The 20,742-nt window shown below is 39.2% G+C and overlaps 1 protein-coding gene across 3 annotated transcripts in view; it reads left to right on the plus strand.

Moving 5' to 3' along the window:
- Window positions 1-20,742, plus strand: part of SNCA (synuclein alpha) — a 61,361-nt gene that overhangs the window by 14,430 nt on the left and 26,189 nt on the right. For 2 of the 3 annotated variants that reach the window (XM_085058027.1, XM_085058029.1), the window contains exon 4: window positions 801-946. In XM_085058027.1, the coding sequence (XP_084914153.1) occupies window positions 801-946 (146 nt within the window). Of the gene's footprint in view, window positions 1-800; window positions 947-2,273; window positions 2,421-20,742 lie in introns of those variants that run through there. The other variant, XM_085058030.1, reaches the window with a different exon arrangement.

A 20,742-nucleotide genomic window follows, 5' to 3' on the forward strand; every position in this document is an offset into this window, starting at 1 on the left:
TGTAACTTTAAAGATTAAGTCATTCCATCTCCTTTCTTAGAGCAGTTTCACTTTAGTTCAGGCTACTGTCAGAAAGAGCCCTTAGGGATGAATGAGCAGAAAAAACCCTGTGATATTCTGAAAGGTAGAATGGCAACTGCTGATGTATATGTAGGCTAAATGAGTTGTTGTTTCCCTGGGGCTTGGAAGTTAGCTATTAATCCAGTTTGCTTTGGCATCTTTGGCATTCAATCTTTTTCTAAATTACTATATTATGTATTAGCATTGGGGCAAAAATGTCAAGAGAGTCAGACAAAAGGGTGTATTTGAAATTCTTTGGTTGAGCATTGATAGATCCGCTTTTTAATGAAATACATCTTAAGAAATGAAAATAAAAAGAATAATCAGTGTTTTCTGCATCTAATGTAAAATGTCTTGTCTTCCATGCCCTGCATAATGCAGCAAGTGTTAGGTGGACTAACTGGAATGCATTTCCAAACTAGGATATATTATGCAGTGAGTTGGACGTAATAAGAGTGCCTAAAAAATGGATTTTCTTCCCTAAAGTGCAGTTAGACATGAATGAAAATGTCAAATGTCTTTCACATGAAAGAAACTGAGCCCCAGCTAAGGCTTATTTTTACCTCTGTTGCTCCAGCATTACCAGATGGATAGTTTAATTTCTTAAGATCCACTTGGGGTACAAAAAATGTAATGGTCTTACGGCTTTCCATGATGTTGACCTGTCAGTGATAAATTCTCTGAAAAATTTGCAGCTCCCAGAGGCATAATGTGTTTTACCATCTTCTGCTTCTCCTCAGTGGCTGAGAAGACCAAAGAGCAAGTGTCTAATGTTGGGGGAGCTGTGGTGACAGGAGTGACGGCTGTGGCCCAGAAGACGGTGGAAGGAGCCGGGAACATCGCTGCAGCCACTGGCTTGGTGAAGAAGGATCAGTTGGCCAAACAGGTTTGTTTATTTACAGTCTTTTCCAGGTGAAGAAGTGAGCAGTGAGGGGCTCATGAACTGAGAGGCAGATGGAGCATTTTCTGTCTGTCACTGGTATGAATGCAAGATGATTTGTGTTATGCCAAATAAGTGAGCAGCAAAGGAAATGTCTGCTGTTTATAGCTTGTATTTTGACTGACTTGCAGAATCTGGGAGCTTGAGTAGGATTAGGCATGGAACTTTACTATACTGAAACATCTTAGGTTATTTGGATCATGATTTAAAGTGTGATAGAGTGGTGATTCTGAACTCAGCAGCCTCTAGTGGAGGCCAGCTGCTGTAGGGTAGCTGTGTAGTTGTATGGAAAGATAACTGTTTTTCCCAGTAACTTGGAATTGAAAAGCAACCTGCTAGTTCTGAAAGGTCAAACAGCAAATCTCAGGTTTAATTTGTGTCCTATGTGGCTGTAGAGAGAGGGTTTGTGTACTAATCCACTGACTGGTTAGACACATTTCATCTAAAGTCCAGATTTAGATGGAGAGTCACTGTCTTCTGTTAATACAGTGACACCGTCTCAAAATTGCCTCTAAATATTTTCAACTATTTGGATTAAGTTTGCTCTAGCTCATCTTATAAAACGCTGTAGGTATTTTTATTCATACATTGTAGTTGTTTGTCCACTGACAGTAGGTGAAAAGTGACTGCAGCTGGTGGAAACAATGCTTTCCAAAATGTATATAGTGTTTATTGGAGACAAAAATAATCCAGAAGAGACAAATACCTCCTTTTGTGCTGTTTTCTATATGAACATTTAAGAGTTAGACAAAAATAGGATTAGGAGGATTATTTCATGTTTACACAAGAATATGGCTGTCATGGAATTTAGCATGAATTTCTATTGTTTATCTTATTTCAAGTTAATGTCCAGAGGAGCTGTTAAAATTGAATCCTTAAAAACTGGGCGCTGTTATCCTTGTCTGCTGTTGATGTGTAGTCCTGTCAGTCTGATAAATCCTATTGGTGCTTTAGTATGGAGAGCAAAAAGGGATATTATTCATTTCACTGTCGTGGATTGTCCTGAAAATATCTCACAAACAGTTTTATTCTCTTTCAAATCAATATTCCTGGGGGATTTTTTTAGTCCTCTCTTATTCAGCTTAAAGTAAAATGTTGCTTTTGATGTGGTCATGGACCTTTGTAAAAGCTATGTGGAAAGATTTGCAAAATGGAGTATTTAATGAACTGCTGGGGATACATGTGTATGCCATGGTCACAGTGGTCTCTGCCCTTCGTTTCTGCTAAAGCTCTTGCGTAGTTTTATGCTGAGAATATTCTTTTCTGTTCACAGCTCTTGAAACTCAGTGTAATAAGGATCATCACTGCTGTAATGCTCAATTACCCCCTTTAGTATTGACCATAACTAATGCCTTTTTATCTCTCTCTATAGAGAGAGATCCCTGTAATTATAAAGTATAAAACAAATGTCTGCTGACTTTCATTTAAATCCGTTCTCTGTATTGTAAGGCTTATATTTAAGTCGTGATGGCTGTAACAGAATAAAATCACATCTGTGAAATGAAAGAACATCCATAATGTACACACATATTATTCCTATAAATAGCAACATTATTCTGAACTGGTGCTTTGTTCTTTAGATATGTAAAATCATTCATTTGAGTGTCAATACTGATATTTTTAGACTGAGATTCTCAGTCATCTGTGCAGTATGGCCATGTAGTTGATGAGTATCTATGGCTCCTCGTGGTCTGCCTTGCCTCTGTCTTTTACTGGTTTTGCAAGGGATGAGTAGCCATTTTGAAAATTTTAATATCAAAATTGAGTCACATAAAAAAATTGAGTCACCCATTTTAAAACCTAGTGGGTTTGCATTCCTGTACAGCTCATTCCTGTGCAGAGGCGCATGAGATAGATTTTTTTGCTTCAATTTTCCAGGTAAAACTGAGTGTTGGGTAGGCCAGGTGGGGGCATCCAAAATACCAGTGGGACACAGGTCCCTTGTATGAAACAGGGTAAGTTTTTCTGAAACAACAGAAGGTGCCAACCAGGTGTTCAATCAATGTATCTTTGTGTTATTTATCTCTGTGAGTTTGTGTGTCTTAAGGCTGCTTGCCTGTGTGAGAGCCTGCAGTCTTGCACAGGAGCTGGCATTTCTCTTCTGCAATGATGGAAGTCTGCTTTTGCCTGTCAACTAATGGAAAACACTCATAATGTTTCTTTACCTGTGGATACAACAATGATTATTCAAAGGAAATACTGAGCAAATTCTTGGTAAAATTCATTCTTGAGAGGTTTGTCCAAGCTGGCTTAGTGCAACCTTATAAACTGGCGTGCTTTGGAGCATGAAGCACAAGCTGAAGCATCCAAGTGAGGCCAGGCTGGAGGGCTGCTGTGACACCACACTGTCACCCACCTGCCCTGCAGCTGGTGTAAGCAGGCAGCGTGGAGTGACAGCTGAGACAGTGAGAGACAGTGATGACTTGAGAGTGCCCATCTGAGGCTGCCTGGGGGATTTCTGCTTTGGCAGAAACTCACTGCTAAACCCAGTGAGGGTAGTGGTGGTTAGTAGGCACAAACTGATTATAAAAGGGCTAGCGTACTGCAAATAGTATTTTACTAAACGACAAAACATTTATTGTGTGTGTTTCATTTCTGTGTACAGTGTGTCTTCTAAATGAGTTTTAAAGAAGTGAAAATTATTGATATTTGCACTTAATGTAGAGATGAACATGAATGTTCTATCTGCAAGTCAGCCTGAATGTATGGATTCAAATGGGGGGTGTTACCAGCAAGTGAATATCTAGTATATAATATTGTGTGAGAACGAAATATGGATTGCAAAGTTTGTTTTCAGATAGGTAATTAACAAATTGAATGAAGTTCTTAACCTCACTGAGTCCATGTCATTTGGTTCCCTGGCATCTCAAGAATAAACAGAATCTCAAGAATGCCAAATTCTATGATTTCTACACTGAATAATTTGATTTTGACTGTTCTAGCAGCAAAATTCCCAGTCAAGCTGAAACCTCAAAGTTCTGTGAGTACCATATGACATAGTCACAGACATTTCACATGCTGTAGATTTTACTAAAGTAAATAGAAGAATCTTGTCCTTAAGATTTTTTGGATCTATACGAGCTGTATGAAATATGTTTGGTATCTCTATGTGCTAAATCCTTTTTTTTTTCTAGCGCCTCTTAATTTAACACATCTGCAGTAGACAGCACTGAAAACACAATTACAGCAGAAGCTAATAAATAGGTAGGTGATACACTTCCAGAACAGGTAATACAAATCACTGGTTTAATTATGAAGCTTTATACTTTGTTTAGAGCTAGGATGAATGAATCCACTGTGGGGAATCCCCATAATCAAATATACAAATATGTTGGAGCCTTTTTGATCATTTTTGCAGGGAAGCTCCATGAGACATGGTGCATTGCTGAGACTGAAGACATGATGCAACACCTTTTAATTTTGGTGAGAGCAGCTCAGTTTTGATTAAGACACCAAGCATCACACTGTGCTCAAATCAGCTATTAGTTGTTCATTTGGGAAATCTTATTAGAAGAAGGAATGCAAATCCTGTGTCTGAAAATTTATCTTTCAGTGGCAGAATGAAGGGTTCTTTTCAGCTTTATTGAAGACCTTTTTTTTTTTAATGCGAATGATACCTCATCTTTCAAAGACTTCTCTTTCATCCTGTTGCAAACTAAGCTTCCTGGGTGTTCCAAAAGGAAGTTTTGATTACTACCTGGAGTTCAAGAAACCCAGAAAGTTGAATATGAATTCTTCAGTTTTTGCACTTTACACAGGATGCTTGGCTTATTGAAGGATCACCCTTCCCCATCTTTCCAGTCTGTAAGTTAGTCAACTAATTTTGAAAAGCTTGGCTAAAAACAAAAAGGAAAAGCTGTGGAGCAGAGATGTCCAATTTCCTTATTCAGAAAGGAAATTAGAGAGGTTTTTCACCTTTTCATTACATATTTTGCTATTAGCCAGGTGTGTTCCAAAAGGCTAACAGACCTCTATGAAAAGCAGAATGATAAGTGCAAGTTGCATGAGACTTACACTGTTGTTCTTTAGTTTAAATAAGCAGGTTTATTCATCTCCCATAGATCTTAGTATGAGCAAAACATCAAGCCTTGATTTAAGCGAGGAAACTTCAGTAAGATTTTGATGTGCCAAATGCAGAAATAGCCTCCACCCAATTAACTTCTGGAGTTGATGCTTTTCTGTAGATACTGTAGAGAAAGCAGGCTGCAGGGGCACAGCAACATCTAATTGCCCTCCTCAGGTACTTCTTACACTTTATGGCTCCAATAAAAGATCACAGTAGAGAATGGATAAGTTTGATTAAATGTATTAAATACTCTAGATCCCTTAGCAGGCCTGCCAGGAAGCTGTGGGTCTAACCCTTTACACCTGAGCCTAGCAGTGCCAGTTTCTGTCTTGCTGTGTAATGCAAGGTTGGATTTCTGGTTGTTCAGGGTGGGCCTCCCCATTCTGGTGTGACACTCTTGGCTGGTATGTAGAAGCAATTACAGCAGAGGTTTGGAAGTCATAGAATCACAGAATGGTTTGGGTTGGAAGGGACTTTTAAGATCATCTAGTTCCAAACCCCCTGCCACAATCAGGGACACCTTCCACTAGGCCAGATTGCTCAAAGCCCCATCAGCCTGGCCCTGGAAGCTTGAACGGTGTGGTTTCTGGTGGAATAACAAGCACACAGTCAGTCTTCCTCAAGGAAACTGACGTGGTTTGGGTGATTTGTAGGAGTAGGCCTGTTCAGATAGTCACAGCTGAACATCAGTCAGGCAACACTTGCTTTCAAATTTCTATTTGAATAATAGCATGCAGAGCACATAGTCTGAGGTAGGTTTTCTTTTTCCCTTATTGTTTTATTCTTGATGCATGCATAATGTATGACTGACTGCTGCAAAACAAAAAGGATATTTAGCAGCTATTAGCAATGTTTCTTTTTTTAATGTCTGTAGATTGATTGAGAGTGGAAGAATGAGGGATAAATTTCCCATTAGGGGATCCACATTGCTCAGGAGCTGATTCACAGAAGACCCTCTTAAGAGAAGGCCTTTGTTAGCTGTTTCTTTAAATTCTTGAAGGAACTGGAACTGTCAGTGAGCTGACATATCTCTTTGATTGTAGTGTAGCTGGACTGATTTATTTTGGTAGAGCTTTTCTTACTGATCTCGGAATTAATGATGGTGTGTTATACTAAAATATCTGTAACAAATTCATTATATAAAGCTAATCCATAGTTCTAGAAACAGCAAACTGATTTATTATGAATCATAAGGCACCCATAGGTAGGTGATATTAAAGTTTTGAATCTGCTTTATGTACACAGTCCAGTCTCCTCCTCGTGTCAGCGCATGGTTTTTTTTAATGGGAAAGCTCATGAATCATCTAGGTTGTAGAGAGGTATGAATATCAGTAGACCTGTGAAATTGTTTTACAATCCAGTATGAATTCTGAGTGTTGGAATGCAAGTGGCTTTGATTTAGTAGTTTCAATTTATTTTGGAAACACATTACAGTTGCAGCTGAGACCACTTAATGCAGTTTCATTAATACAGTTCTGTTTTCTCTTGGTGTTTCCACATGGGCAAGCCTCCCATATGTAGATTAGTATATGCTGATACTGCCTAATGGCACGGTAAAGAACAGTGGGGAGTGTGTGAAGCAGACTCCAGTGTTTATAAGTAACTTTATTTGGTGAAATGTGCTAATGATGCCCACAGAAAATATGCTGATAAATAGGAAGGGTACAGAAGTCACAATGCCAGCAAGGAAGTACGTTTTTCTTCTACCTTTTTTTTGCTTTGAAAGATTTTCTTACCTTTCACTTCCTTCTTGGCAGGTATGTGCACATTCTGCTAGCACTTCTGGATATGAGTAGATTAATGGTATGCCCCTTTGAAAACCACTTTCTGAAATATTTAAAATTAGGCTGGGCAAGACAGAAATAAATATGCACAGAAAATAGCAATACTTGGAGAAAAAAACCCCAGATGGTGGAAGATGGATAACTGTAGATAAGATTGCTAGAGTTTTTGTGTTTGTTGAACAGTGTGTTGAAGTGCTGGTAGAATTTTGAATGGCAACTTATGCTTGACCTCCCTGGTTCACAGAGAAAATACTTTTTCTTCTGTGGGGCATGTTGCCAGTATTTTTTCTCAGAGGGCAAAATTATATTTGAAGGAGGACCAAGTTGTCTCTGTCAAAACACTTCCATGCATTGATATCTGTGACTTAAGCAAAACTTGAGGAAAGAAAACTTGTGAGGTGTTATCAAAATATCCTGGAGGTTATTGCTCTTCATTAAATCAGGAGCAAATGTCAGTTTAATATAAAGGTCTTGCAAGCTTTCCTGGTTTCCTAATGGCTTCCATGCTGTGAGATAACATTTTAGTGCTGACTGATGTTCAGGGTTTACCTGCTGCCTTCACTACTTCTGACCATAATGTATTCCTAATTACCTGTGGAGAAATTGAGTTAAGGAGCTTTTGGGTGGCATCATATTGTTCTTTGTTTTCTACCAATTGCTTAACCTCAGATTTGTCTTTGACTGTGGAGAAATTAAGGACCCCTATCTTAACTTGAATATACCTATCTCCCTTGGTCTCCAAGAATTGTGTGCCAGCTGATAGAAGGGTAAACATGTTCTCCACTAGGAATTGTTCATGTCATGCTAGTGAGATAATATTTGTAATATCTACAAATAGCAGAACACAATTTTTAATTTCCTTTTCTTTAACTTATGAGAGAGAAGCAAAAGACATTTCCCATCCTTTTACCAGGATGCCTTTTGCATTTATTATAAAGGTTTGCTTGTCTGCAGTCTGCTCTGTTTCCTTGCTCTTTTTTGCTCTGATCTCCATCCCCCTCCCATATCGTGAATCTCCTGTTTCCATGTAACTAACCTAATATGCTCCCACAGCACATTCCAGGCTGCTGTGTTGATCTCCCCTGTGTATGTATGGCCGTTGTATTATGGAATTCTCTCAGGCTAACTATAGGACCAGTTCCATTTCATAGTGTCCCAGTCTTTCCTATGCATCCATCGAGAGGATTTCATGCAGTACTCACAGTATTTTTTTTTTCCCTCTTCTAAATAGTTGACAATCTTATGCTAAATATTCAGGAAGGTGCTATTTGCTGAGAGGAGTACTTTTAAGTTCATTTGGGGATGATTCATCTTCGTGCCAGCTATTCCTGTTCTTACCACTGTTCTTACCGCTACCGTGTGACAGATTCGGCGGTTTTGGATGGAAATAGTTTTAAATAACACATGATACCTGGGCAAATTTAATAGTGGCATTTTTGTGCAACTTAAGGTAAAGGTTTTATAAGCTTCCAAATATTAGCAGGTTACTATAAGTGTCTCCTTAGCATCTTTTGCCATGTTCTAGTGCTCCTTTCCTCTGCCGGCCAAGAAGGGGTGTGTAAACCTTGGAAGGTAAGAAGCTTAAATGTGATTCATTCTGTGACTATCTGGAAGTCATTGTCTCCAGAGGATTTGTGATAGTAGCTGGTGTGATTTGCTGATGTTGTAAAAGCCAAGGACTGCAGCTGGCGGGTTTTCTTAGCTAGCCGTGAAAGATTATGGTGCTGAAATGAGGTTTTGGCAAAGCACTGCAATGTGTGTTTATGTCTGCCAGTCTATTCAGCAAAGCACTGCAGTGGGATGTTTAATAGGCATGAGTGGCAAATTGGGGTCCTGGATTGATGTGATGATGAGGGTTTTATAAACTTCAAGAACTGAAGTGTGGAGTAAATGCCTCTCAGTGGAGATAGAGATTAATCTGTGTTTTCAGAATGTCAATCCAGTGTCATCTCCCTCCCAAAAAACACCTGTAGGTTAAGAGGGAGAGGGAGGATGAAAGAAATAAGGCAGAATGCTTTATTGGGGCTACCTAATTTAATGGTAGTGGTGGTATTACTATTGGTAAAAAGGAAGTTTATATCAGGGAACTTGTGATGATCAGCAAATATTAATGGCATATGACATAAACCATTTTGGTGGCTATTTTAACCACTGATGGAACTACATAAAGAATCTGTGGAATAATAGATAAAAGCTTGGATGTAGCCTGCAGATGTCTGTGTTTTTTTTCAAATCTGCTAGAACATAACGCTAGGGATGATCCATCTTTTGTACAGTAAACTGTCATTAAATTCTCTGGTTCTCACCTGCTTTCAACCATGTTAATTTGTTTGTTAGAGGAAGTGGCCTGGATAAGGATGACTGGTAATAATTTTTCAGTTTTTAAGTACTAGTCTCATAGTGTTTTACAAGTTTCCATGATATATCTGGACACCGGAGTTTGTTACTGGGCAAAGCTACCTTGAATGTCTCAGAAATGCATCTGAACATTTAGATTGCAAATGTCTTTTTTTGCCAGTGGCTTGTCTAATGCAAAATATTCCCTGTGAGGAAACTGGAGGTGTAATCTGCTAAAGCTGTCCTTCAAAAGAACATGCTTTTTTCAAGAGTGAAGCAGGCAGAGAGCCTGATTCTGAAGTGTATTGGATGTATTGATTGCCCTCCAAGCTTTTGGTGTTAGCTTTCAGAGCTATTTCCTTGTGCTTTATTAGCACATGCCCTGGAGGTTTGCCAGCCTTGGGTCAGAAAAGTCAAAATGAAGCTCAAGATGAGCAGATACAGGCAGTGAAGAGCTCCTTTTACCCTGCTTGGTGGGTTAGCTATGAACAGAAAGAGGAGCTGTAACTGCTTCTCCTTCAGAAGCACATAAAACAGGATTTGTGCCTTTGAAGCAGTTTAATCCCTGTGTCCCACCTCCCACTCCATCCTGTGTAGAAGGAGCATCACCTAGAGCAGCTGATACCCTGCCAGAATTATGTCAGCCATGCATATTTCTTCTCAGGGGCTGTGGGACAGAGCAAGGCTCTAGGCTTTTTTGGCTGACCTCTGCTATACCTTTTAATTGTGTAATGTAATTCTTTCTTCATGTGCTGTTATATGTAAGAAGGATATGAGGATTTTTTTTTTTTCCCCTTACTAATTCCCTGTGATGGTTTTAAGGTCCAAAGGGCTCATTGTGGTCTAAATGAACATGCATTGCCCTGGAGTGGTGTGAAAAAATCAATTAAGGTGTCAGGTTGAGTGTCGCTCATGAGAAATCTCTTCATAGCCACAGAGACTATTTCTAACAAGGAATGTCCATTAAAGATGAAGAAGGGAAGAAGCACTGGTTGACAGACTTGTTAAAAAAATTATTTTTATAGTTTGTAATGCAAAATATGCTTGGGGAAGGAAATTACAAGGGCAATTGAGCTGGGTTACAGAGCAGTTCTAAGACTTGCAGCTTCTCTTCTTTTTGTGTGAGCATTTAGGAAGGAGGCTGGAAGATGTAAAACCTGTTAGCATCTCTGGTGTTGAGAACTCGCTGTGAGCTTCTGATTGCTTCTAATTTGAAGTGTTTTTAATTACTAAGCTAATAATGTTATAATAAGTTAATACTTTAAAGGTATTGAAATGCGTTGTTTAACTGTAAGCGTATATGCAGTTTTGCTGTCCAATTTGGTAGAACTCATATCCATAATGCAGTTTATAGATGATGTGTGTGGGAAACACTTATGCTTTGCCTAATGAATATACTTACGTCAATTAAAAATAATAACATTACTCTGGTGGCATCAAACACTTCAGTTCATAACTTAACGACCAGCATATCTTAGCCATGTAAGAACTGCACTCAGAGATGCTTGTTTAACCCCTGTCTGATTTAGCTAATACTTCATATGGTTGATCTGAAAAAATTATTCTTTTCAGATTCCTAGTAGCATTGGTTTTAATGGCTGGGTCATTTTTAATTTTGTGCATGTGATAGATCATATTACAAATGCCTCAAGATATAACTGACTGAGGTCAGACATACTGTATGTAAATTGTTTTGTAGAGAAAGGGCAGAGATCAAACAGAGCTGGGGGCTGAATTAATTTCCCTCTCTGGAGAACATTATTCTAACAGGTGAAGAGTGAAGTCACTGGTTTTGCACAGATCTTCAGATGGAAGAAAGGTTTTCTCCCTTCTCCTCATCCCTACCATGATCTTAGAAATTTTTCTGAAGTGTATTTGTTGTATTAGATGTTGCTGGGCCAATGCATTTAGCAGCTATATATTCTTTCTTGTCCACAGCATGGAGACAGGCTTTATGAGCATATATTTGCATAGCAAAAGTTTAAAAGGTGAAGGCAGGAGGGATTAGGGTTGGCTGTTGTGATAGAATGCAGCACTGGCTTGTCAGACCAACAGGTGGAAGATGGAAAGTTTTACTAGGAGCCTTATGTCACTTGTTACCTTTTGTTAGCTTGGAATTTATAAAACTGCTTCTTGAAATGAGGATACGCTTTTTTAAGCCCTGTTATTTCCGATAGATTCCATGTGTTTCCTTAAAAAAACCCCTAAGTAATAGCTATTCCAGTAGCTTTGAAGGGGGGAATGTTTTCACATACAGCTGACCTGATGTCTAAGCCAGAGTAGTGAGCTTGCTTTTTCACAGTCACCAGCATAATGTTTCCTCTGTAATCTATTTTTGGAAGGGGTGGTGTGCTCATCATTCACAGGAAAGTTAACAGATTTAGCAGTGCTTCTTTCCACCTCCTACACACCATCTATGAGATGGAGTTTTTAAGTCTTAGCTGTCTCTGCAGATTTTTCCCTGAGCTACATTTTGGATGTGCGCTTTATAATGCAGCTGGTTGGACTGCTGTAAATGCCAGCTGTTGTCCAAACTGAGAAGTAGGGGAGGCTAGGAGAAGTAATGAAACCAATTTAAAAAGCAAAGCTTAGACCTTGCTTTGGAATCTGTTTGGAGTAATACAAACATCTTGATGACAGTTGAGTAGTGGTGTAAAGAGAAACGACGAGAGGGAAACTCACGGCAGTCTCAATATGAGATATAAAGTAAGCTCCATTTTATTTCACCAAACGAGAGACTTATATACTGTTACAGAAGTTACTATTCATAGATCCACACACCTGCAGTCTGTTCTCAAACATTCAGGGATCCTCCTGTTAACTCCCTTATTCTTTTCTCATAACACTTCTGACTCCTAATCTTTCTCATGGCATTCTTCCCACAGAACATTCTCAGGCAAACAAACCACTGTAGCTTGTTGGAATTTTACTGAGGCCTGACCATGCTGAAGCCTTGCTCAGGCTTGCTCAGTTAGCATGAGTTTTGCTGGAAAACTGCGTTTTCCAACAGTGGTGGATTTGTTTTTTTCTTCTTTACCCAGTCTCGGTGTTCCTTAGCTCATCTGTGTGTCTCTAGACTGTGTGTGGTACATTATGGGAAGGGAAGCAGCTAAACAGAAACCTTTGCAGACCTCCTGAAGGAGAATTATGCTTGGGAATTCATCCTGGTATGCAGGCTACATGAAGAGAAGATGCAGAACTGTTAGTTGTACTTGAAATAAAGTGGATGATCACAGTTGGCCAAGATGTCATTAAGTTAACCTGTTCTGTGGAGACTTAAGGACATTCAGTTACTTCAAGTTTTCTCTGTTCATCTTGGGTTTAAAGTTGGCCTAAGAAAAAAGTAAGTAATTTGACCAGGACAGATTGTAAACCCAGCCTTTCTTTGCATCCTCTGGTTGCAACAGTCTGTTTGTAGAATCAAAGCCAATGACAGGGATGAGCTGGGTTCAGGAAGGATGAAAAGACTTCCTGTGTAAGGGATATTTGATGATTAGGGAATGACTGGGAGGAGAAAGAATGGCCATACATGAGAGAAGGTAGTTCTTGCATTCTCCTTGCATTCAAGCACCATGAGGCAACCTCTTAATCCTCTTAGTTTGGGGTATGGGATGCTGGCACACAATTGCCTCTCCAGAAATGTTGCTGCAGCTGGGAACATGGCAGGACTCTAGCTGTGATATGGGATGTGCAGTGGATTCTACCTTTCTCTTGCAGGCAGCTGCTCTTGCCAGCAAAATAATGGCTTGAAAGCCTACCTGGAACTTGGATATTTCAGCCTGATATTCTGCCTTTTTGGTGAACATTGGTGATAAACACGAATCCGATGGGAAGAAGAAACTGCATTTCAGATTCTTTTTTCATAACTGCTCTGCATTGGTCCTAATGTTTATCCCTTTAAAAATTGCTGGGAAACTTATTTGTAGCAGAACTTGATGAGTGCTGACTGCTTTTGAGTATCTATCCTAGGACTTAAAATTGGAGTTGTTTGGAAAAACAGGGCTTTTGAGTGATGGTTTTCCAGGGACACAGATTTAGCTAAGATTTCAAATTATCTGGAAGGGCTTGTACAGGGTCCATCATATCATGTCCTCTTCTGCTTTCATGTTCCACCCTTCAATGCCTGAGGCATATATAGGGCTCTGTGCAAACCATCACATTTGCCCAAATTTTCCTAGCTTGGGTGTGCTGACATCTCACTAGCTCATCTACTTAATATCCCTTGCCCCAAGCAGAAAGAAACTTAACTGATGGGATTCTGAGGATCTTGAATTTGGATGGGTTTTTATGCATGAACGACAGACAAAATGAGTTTTCAAAGATTATTAACTTCCAGAAAAACTTACTGCCATGTGCTTTCTGTTTATTGATTATCCAACTTTAAAAGAAAACCAGAATACCTTCTGAATTTGCTGGTGAGTTAAAATCAGCTCTTACTGGGCCTTATGTCCATCTGTCCTGCAAGCTCTCTTGTGTCCTGTAGAGGAGACCTGTCCTTTTGTTTTCCATATGGTGCACAGTGTTTGACCAGCTATTTCATCAGTCCAGTCCAACAGCATATTGGTCTATCACAGAATCATAAAATGACTTGGGTTGGAAGGGATCTTAGAGATCATCTGCTTCAAGTCCCTCTGCCTTGGGCATTGTCTTCCCTGTTAGTTTGTTTGTTATGATTTCTGCAGCTGTCCTGTGGAAGTAAAGATGACTGCCTTGTATTGATAGACATCAATGTCCCCTTTACCAGGATGGCAGGGGGAGTGGCTCTCCATCACGGGGACTGATACTGACACTCGAGGGAAATGCCAACAGTTTTAACAAAGTGTAAAGAGTTTAGAGTGTTTGTTATGTGCATACCAGAGTTGTAATCACTTCCTGCCCCTGACCTCCCAGGTAGACTGGCAGGAGATCAGAACTAGATTGGTGCTTTCCTGCTTTTCTTACAAATCATCAATGTGCAAATCAAGGTAGGCTTTTTGTTACCCTAATGTTCAGCTTCATTTTTGTAAATCTGTTGAAGGCAATCTTGCCTGCCCATGTGTAAACAGGTACAAAACTTTTATCCCCAGTGGCTATGCAGGAGAAATTGAATATGTAGTTTGGCTAGACACATCTTTATTAAAATATACCAATGATCCAGGAGAAGTAAGAGCTCAGGTTGACTTTTAGGGTTTCCTTTACATTTAATTGAGTGTATCTGGCATTCAAGGAGAGAAACAAACCTGTCATAGCATTTACCAAACATTTTTCAGAAGGAAGAAAACTTGAAATCATTTGTATTTTTTTGTTTTGACATGAACTGTCGACTACTTGCAAAAAACATTTCAATGTAGCTGTTAAAACCATGGTTCTGTTTCGAGCTAGTGTATGTAGCATATTTATGAAGAGCTTTTGTGTTACAGTATCTCATCTGTTGTGTCCCTTGTTGTAAGACTGTCATGTAATTCCTGATTGTGATATCTGCATTGGATTGTTTGGAGTTTTTTAAATGTCTTCTGGAGGAGAGGCAGGAATTTGGCTGGCTCATCCCCAGACATTGTGGCTTGCCTTTCAAAACACCCAGCTATCTGGTGGTCACTCTGTCTTTGTTAGAAGAACACAGTGTGCTTTCACAAATTATCGTTCTGTATGTGGCCAGCATTTGAGAGTGATTTGAGAAGTGGGGGCAAAGAAGTGCAAAAATACAAGTTGTCTTTGCATAAGAGGAGCTGTCTTCCTCCCAATGAGCCATTGCATGAAGTTCCTTCCCTCACTTGTTTTGGATAGGGAGTTAGCAAAAGCTCAGTAGTACTGCTTGTAGGATCCAGACTATACAAGGAGTGAGGGAGATGGACCCAGAAGCTCCTGTTTTGGCTAATGACTTGAGCTGTCTCTATCAAGAAGCACAGCTTGCTTCAGTTCCAAGACCAAAAGACAAGAGACCAGAATCCAACACTTGCATGCTCTGTTGAGTAGCATTGGAAATACTTGGGATGTGCTTGAGAGTCATTCACTGAAAAACATGCTCATGCTTGAGCACAGGATTCTCACGATTGTCTTTATTCACGAGTTTTAAACACGTCTAAGTGCTTTAACATGGCAATGTTAATACTAAAGGTGCATCAAGGGTAAGACTCTTCTGTTCTCCAGCCACCCAACAGTGCTTTGGTGAGCATGTAAATGGAGCTGCAGTCATTGGGGCTGCTCAAGAATGGAGGAAGTTTTCAGTGTTTGGCAGGTGAATGCAGGGAAAAACAGAAGTGAATTGGCATATTGATAACATAAAATAATCTATAGCACATACACATGTATAGAACTGGTGAGGTAGAGCTCTAGAGTATTTTAACAAGGTTAGTATGTAATTTTGTAATTGTTATGATTAACAGTAGCCTTTCTCAGCCAGGTCTCTAAGTGTACTGGCTACAAGGAGTGCATAGTTTCATTACATAAAGTCAGCCCTTGGGATATTGCCATGTCTGAGCTTTTTTGAACTCTGTATTCAAACAGTTGGGAGTCATTTCTGCTTATCTTTTACTGTTGGAGCAGTGCATGCTGCAGTGTTCAAGGTTTTTTTAATAATCTCAACCATCATCTGGGAAAGTTGTGTATCAGAGAAAAATTATAGTAATTGTCCTTGACAAAACAAAAAACCAAAACCTTAAGAGTTTTGCCACCAGGCATTATTGAATAGTGATTAAAGAAATCTCTAGAGGATGGAAATAAATGGGATGTGCAATTTTTCTGGCTTTAGAATGTGACATGAAAAATATTTTGTTCTTCGTTGTGCCTTGTATTGTTCTTGCATAGCATCTGGAGTGTTGTCTTCTCTATTGTGGGAGTCAATGTTAGTCATCTGGGCAGCTGCTTTTCCAGAGACATCAAGCAGTAGGTGGATAATATCCCAACAGTACAGAGCAGCAAATAACATCGTATTCTTACCATGCAAAGTGGTGTAGGGGTCTGTTAAATTCATCCCTTGTTCCCACTTGATATGTCTTTGGCTGCATGAAGAAGGGCTATTATAAGCCTGTCAGTTCTGTCTTGTACTCCTGATCAACCTGATATGTCTTCTAGATTGGCAAGGTTTTAAAGCAACTAGAATTCACTAAGAGCAAGAGGGTAAGGCTGGTACAGTGACAGCTGGTGGCAGTTAAGTTTTCTTACTGCCTTTGACAGTAAGTTTTTATTTCACTGCTTGTTCAGCCACCTCAGCGTGGACTGTCACTCTTTGACAGCAAGTATGGCAAGGAAGGATGATCTTGTCAGTCAAACCTACTCAACAGAAAACTTGTTCCACTTACTTGGTGTTTGATTTCTATTTTGCCTTCTATTCAAGATAGTTCTGGTCTTTCAGTACTTCATTATGCGATATAAATAGTTTTGTTTTTCATGTCTGTGTAGACTGAATATCTGAGAATCTGAGATAATTTGGCATGTGGCCATATTTCTTACTGAATACTTTATTCTGCTTCTTGGTCATCAGTAGTAATATAATTGGGATATTAGTAAAAAGTGCAAATGCCAGGCAGCAGGATATTCTTGTCAGAGGGAAACTGCTACCTCAGCTGTGAATATATAAAATAATGTTCAGTCAAGCATTGCACAGAAGTGCTTTGTAATTAAAAAAAATAGCACAGATGTTAGCTGTGCTCTTGGACAGATCATCCAGACTGTCATCTGTTTGCTTTCCTGAAGTACTATTGTATCTATATGCATTTAGTCTATTGTGATGTCATATACTGCCTTTTAACTTCTTTTCCCTTCTGAGAGATCACTACATTAAATCTGAGGTAAGTATGAATGACTTAGAACTCTCCTCTCTTTTTCATAATTTAGAGTTCTCATGTCTTTTTTTCCCCTGCTTTCTCTTACACCTTTCTCAAGCTAAGCAGTTCAGTTCTTCATTGACTTGGACTCTGAAGCAGAGTAAGCTATTAGTCTCCTTCATACTGCCAGAGAAGCAGACAGTTACTGTGAGGTGATGGGAGTTTTTGATTTGATGTGAGATAGTGACCACAAGGCTGGTGACCTTTGAGTTTTCAGTCATTTTATGAGGACAGAATGGTAGAATAGCCTATCTTTTAGTTCTTGTCCTTCATGTCCGTCACTGGAAACACAGGTGTTTAGGTGAAAATGGAACGGGGGGAATTTTGTGGCTCCTGTGGAGTTTGGATTATTCAAAAATATTTCAGTCTTATTACTGGTAGTCAAGGATGGAGACGTATTTATAACAGGGGTACATTTTAGAGGAGTAGATGTGCAGCTGTTGAAATATCTGTGAGATGTGTGAAACTTTGCACCAAAGTAATTACACTTTTAATTTCAGGGAAAGAATTTTGCCTTGCTTATTTTTACCATACCTTCTAGTGCATTCTAATTCTTTCCTCCTTGTGATTTAAGTCTTATCTTACTACTTGGGCTGTATTTGAAGTGTTTCCTGCCAGAACACATATCCAATAGCATGAGATGTGATAGCAGTACCATTCTGTGCATGTTTTTCTTGACAACCTCTTTCTTCTGTGTCACATTATTTAGACAGGATTGGCTCAAGTGCCACATAGAAATGTCTATTTCTGTTTGAGAAAAGAGGGGGGCAACAGAATTAAATGCTTGGTGCCATTTTGTATTTAAAGATACAGGTAAAAAGTACATATTCAGATCACCTGTACAGGCACCAGTCCAGACATGATAGAAATAGGTGCTGCAGAAATAAGTGTATTTGCACGGCACTACTCCACTTTAGAAGATGGTGAGCCCATGAGTCCTAGCCAGTCTCAGCATTAACTGCATTACCTTTGAGTCCAGTCCTTGTGGAGAGTGGATCACTTCACCTCTTGCGTGGCTGGGGAGGAGGATGCCTTGAGCTTTAATGGATTGCACTGAAGAGGAGCACACACAGACCAGTGCTGGCCTGAAGCTACTGTGTCAATACTTTTTTTTTCTTTCTTTCATGGATTAGAAGTCCATGTACTTCTGATCATGGCCCAGACCCACAAAAACCATGTTCCCAAATCACAGGGGTTATTGTCTAAGCAGCCACAGTGCTTTCCTCATGTGCAATCTGAACTATAAGTAGAACACAACATGCTTTTTAATAATCTTTAGGTGAATACCTCTGTAATGGCTGATTGCATTTGCACTGTATCCAAAAAAGTGTAGTTTGCATGGATGGAGTGGAACACACCTCTCAAGGCTTTGTAGTTGTACAAGCTTTGCTGCTTTGGGATTTAGTTGTATTTCATCCTGGAAAAAAAAATTGTGACAGAAATGTAGCTCAGTAGAACAGGATACTGAAAACAGCTAAACTGACAAAAATCATTAGTTCTTACACTCTGAAAAGCTTGCGGATTATTTCAAAGAACTTAAAAGCCAAATGTCACTTATGTTCAGAACAGATGCTTCTACTCTGTTGGAAATGCAAGTCAGGAAGCTTGGATTTCTCTTGCAATTTGAGAAGCAGAAGAATGTAAGCTACATTAATTAGTCCTATTAGTAGTGTTGATGTCAGAGGTGTGAACCTGAATTGGTCAGTTGTCTGCCATATATGGACATGTAAGCACAGACTCACTACCACAACATTGACTTAGCAACTTACTGGTAGTGTTTAAATGGTTTATTGGAACATCCTCTGGGGCTTCACCTCTTAACTATTTAGTGGTTAATATACACCAGCACTCCTAGAGCATTTTAGAAATTGTGCTATGTACAGTTTCTGAACACTGAAAGAAATCTTAACGCCATCTGTCTAGTCAGGCACAGCCCAACGTGGATGAATTGCTTGTCCTCTTAAATTTAAACTAATTAAAATTTTAGTTGGGTGATGACTGTCTGCATCTTTTTTAGGAATAAGTTTCTTATAGTAACAGGAAAACAAAGCTTGGTAGAATCTCTTTGAACAACATTTTTATTTAATAGCTTCTAATACGAAGGCAAGGGGGAGTTGAATAGAGCAGCATGAAATTTAACTGTGACAGTGAGCTGAGTTGTTCAGACTTAAGAGTTGCATCTTTTGGTCTTGCTGCTTCAGTGTTCAGCATTGAACAATGGGCTAGATTTGCAATGTAGATTTAAGTTGTTCATCCTGCTTCTTAAACTTACAACCATTGCTGAAATGTTTCACATTTCTTATGGTGTTATTATTTTGTTGATTTTTGGAAGGAAGAAAATGGGCATTAGATGTTTTAGTTCTTTTGCTTATAAATGCATCAGATATCAGAACTCACTCTTCCCTTGTCAGCAGGGATTTTCAGTTGAGGGTTTTCCTAACTCATAGGTGTCAGTACATTATATGAGAAGTGCTGTGTTTCTCTGTGATACCTCTCAACTGGTTGAGCAGTTATTTGAATCCATGTAACCCTCTGCAACCAGTGTCCCACTTGAAGAGTTTTATTGTGGCACTTGTGATTGTATTTGATGTCCTTTAGTTTTGGTCTGTGAAGACAGCTGATGTATCATTCCTTACCTCTGTGCTGTTTAGCAGGTAAAGGTCAAGTTGATGATCAAAGAAATATCAAATCTGAGCTCTCTGAGATGCTCTTCATTCTGATATTTTTGACGTTAACTGAGTTTCTATTTGCACTTCTTGAAAAATATGCGCCTTGCAATGAAATGGGAAAGGAAGGGAAATCCTATGTTTTTATGTAACTTACTCATCCAGTCGAGCTGTGGGGTTTTTTTTTTGTCTTAGGCCAAATGATAAGAAACTGGGGGAGAAAGAAAAGGAAAATCTTTCAGTCTTGGTCCTGGTAGCCATCTTTTTCCTGTAGTATTTTCCAATACTTATTTTGTAACTTTGTTATGCAGGAATTTTAGCTGTTGTGCCCATAAATGATGTGTGAACAGATTTCAAGTTCCGTTAATTTGCCCATTATTCAAAATTATTTGGCTGTTTGAACATATCAGTTGCTCTGTCTGTTGTTCGCAATTTGTTATTTGCACTGTGCATTTGGTCACTGATGGCACAGAATGTTCTTGCTCTTGGATAGAAAGCCTTTCAAGCTCACAAAGCCTTTTTGAAGGAACTGTGCAAATGCATTCCTGCATGCATATTTGCAGTGGCTTCTATAATAGAATGTAAACAAAAGGAATGGTGAATGACATTGAAATGGTTGCAAGAACTGTGTTTGTATGAGTGTTCTGGAATATTTTGTGATGGCTTAGTGTGACTGCAGCTTCTCATGGATACTTTTCTAAATAGGCATTGTAAAGACAATGTCTTCAAGTTGTGGGTATTATGGGCTTTAGCTGGATGCTGGGTTTGTAGCAAGACTTACTGAAGTAGTTAATTTTGCTGACATTTAAACTGTTGTTCTTAGTTTTCCTGATCTAACAGCCGGAAATGTAGGGGAGATGTGGCAACTCTGAGCTGTCATCTGGGTATTTCTGGGATTTTACACATGTACGTAACAGTTACACTTGGCTCACGTTTTCAAGATTTCCTGCTACAAATAGTTGTGGGGTTTTTTTAAAGTGAAATTTTAAGCTTATGAACAAATTATTTCTGGGATAAACTCTCAGTTTTATGCTTGAGATTCAGTTTTTATATTTTTGTGTTTCTGTGCTGCTGCCACTAATCAGAA

This window comes from Lichenostomus cassidix, chromosome 4, assembly GCF_008360975.1.
Source record: "Lichenostomus cassidix isolate B80296 chromosome 4, HeHo_3.0, whole genome shotgun sequence".
NCBI lineage: Eukaryota > Metazoa > Chordata > Aves > Passeriformes > Meliphagidae > Lichenostomus > Lichenostomus cassidix.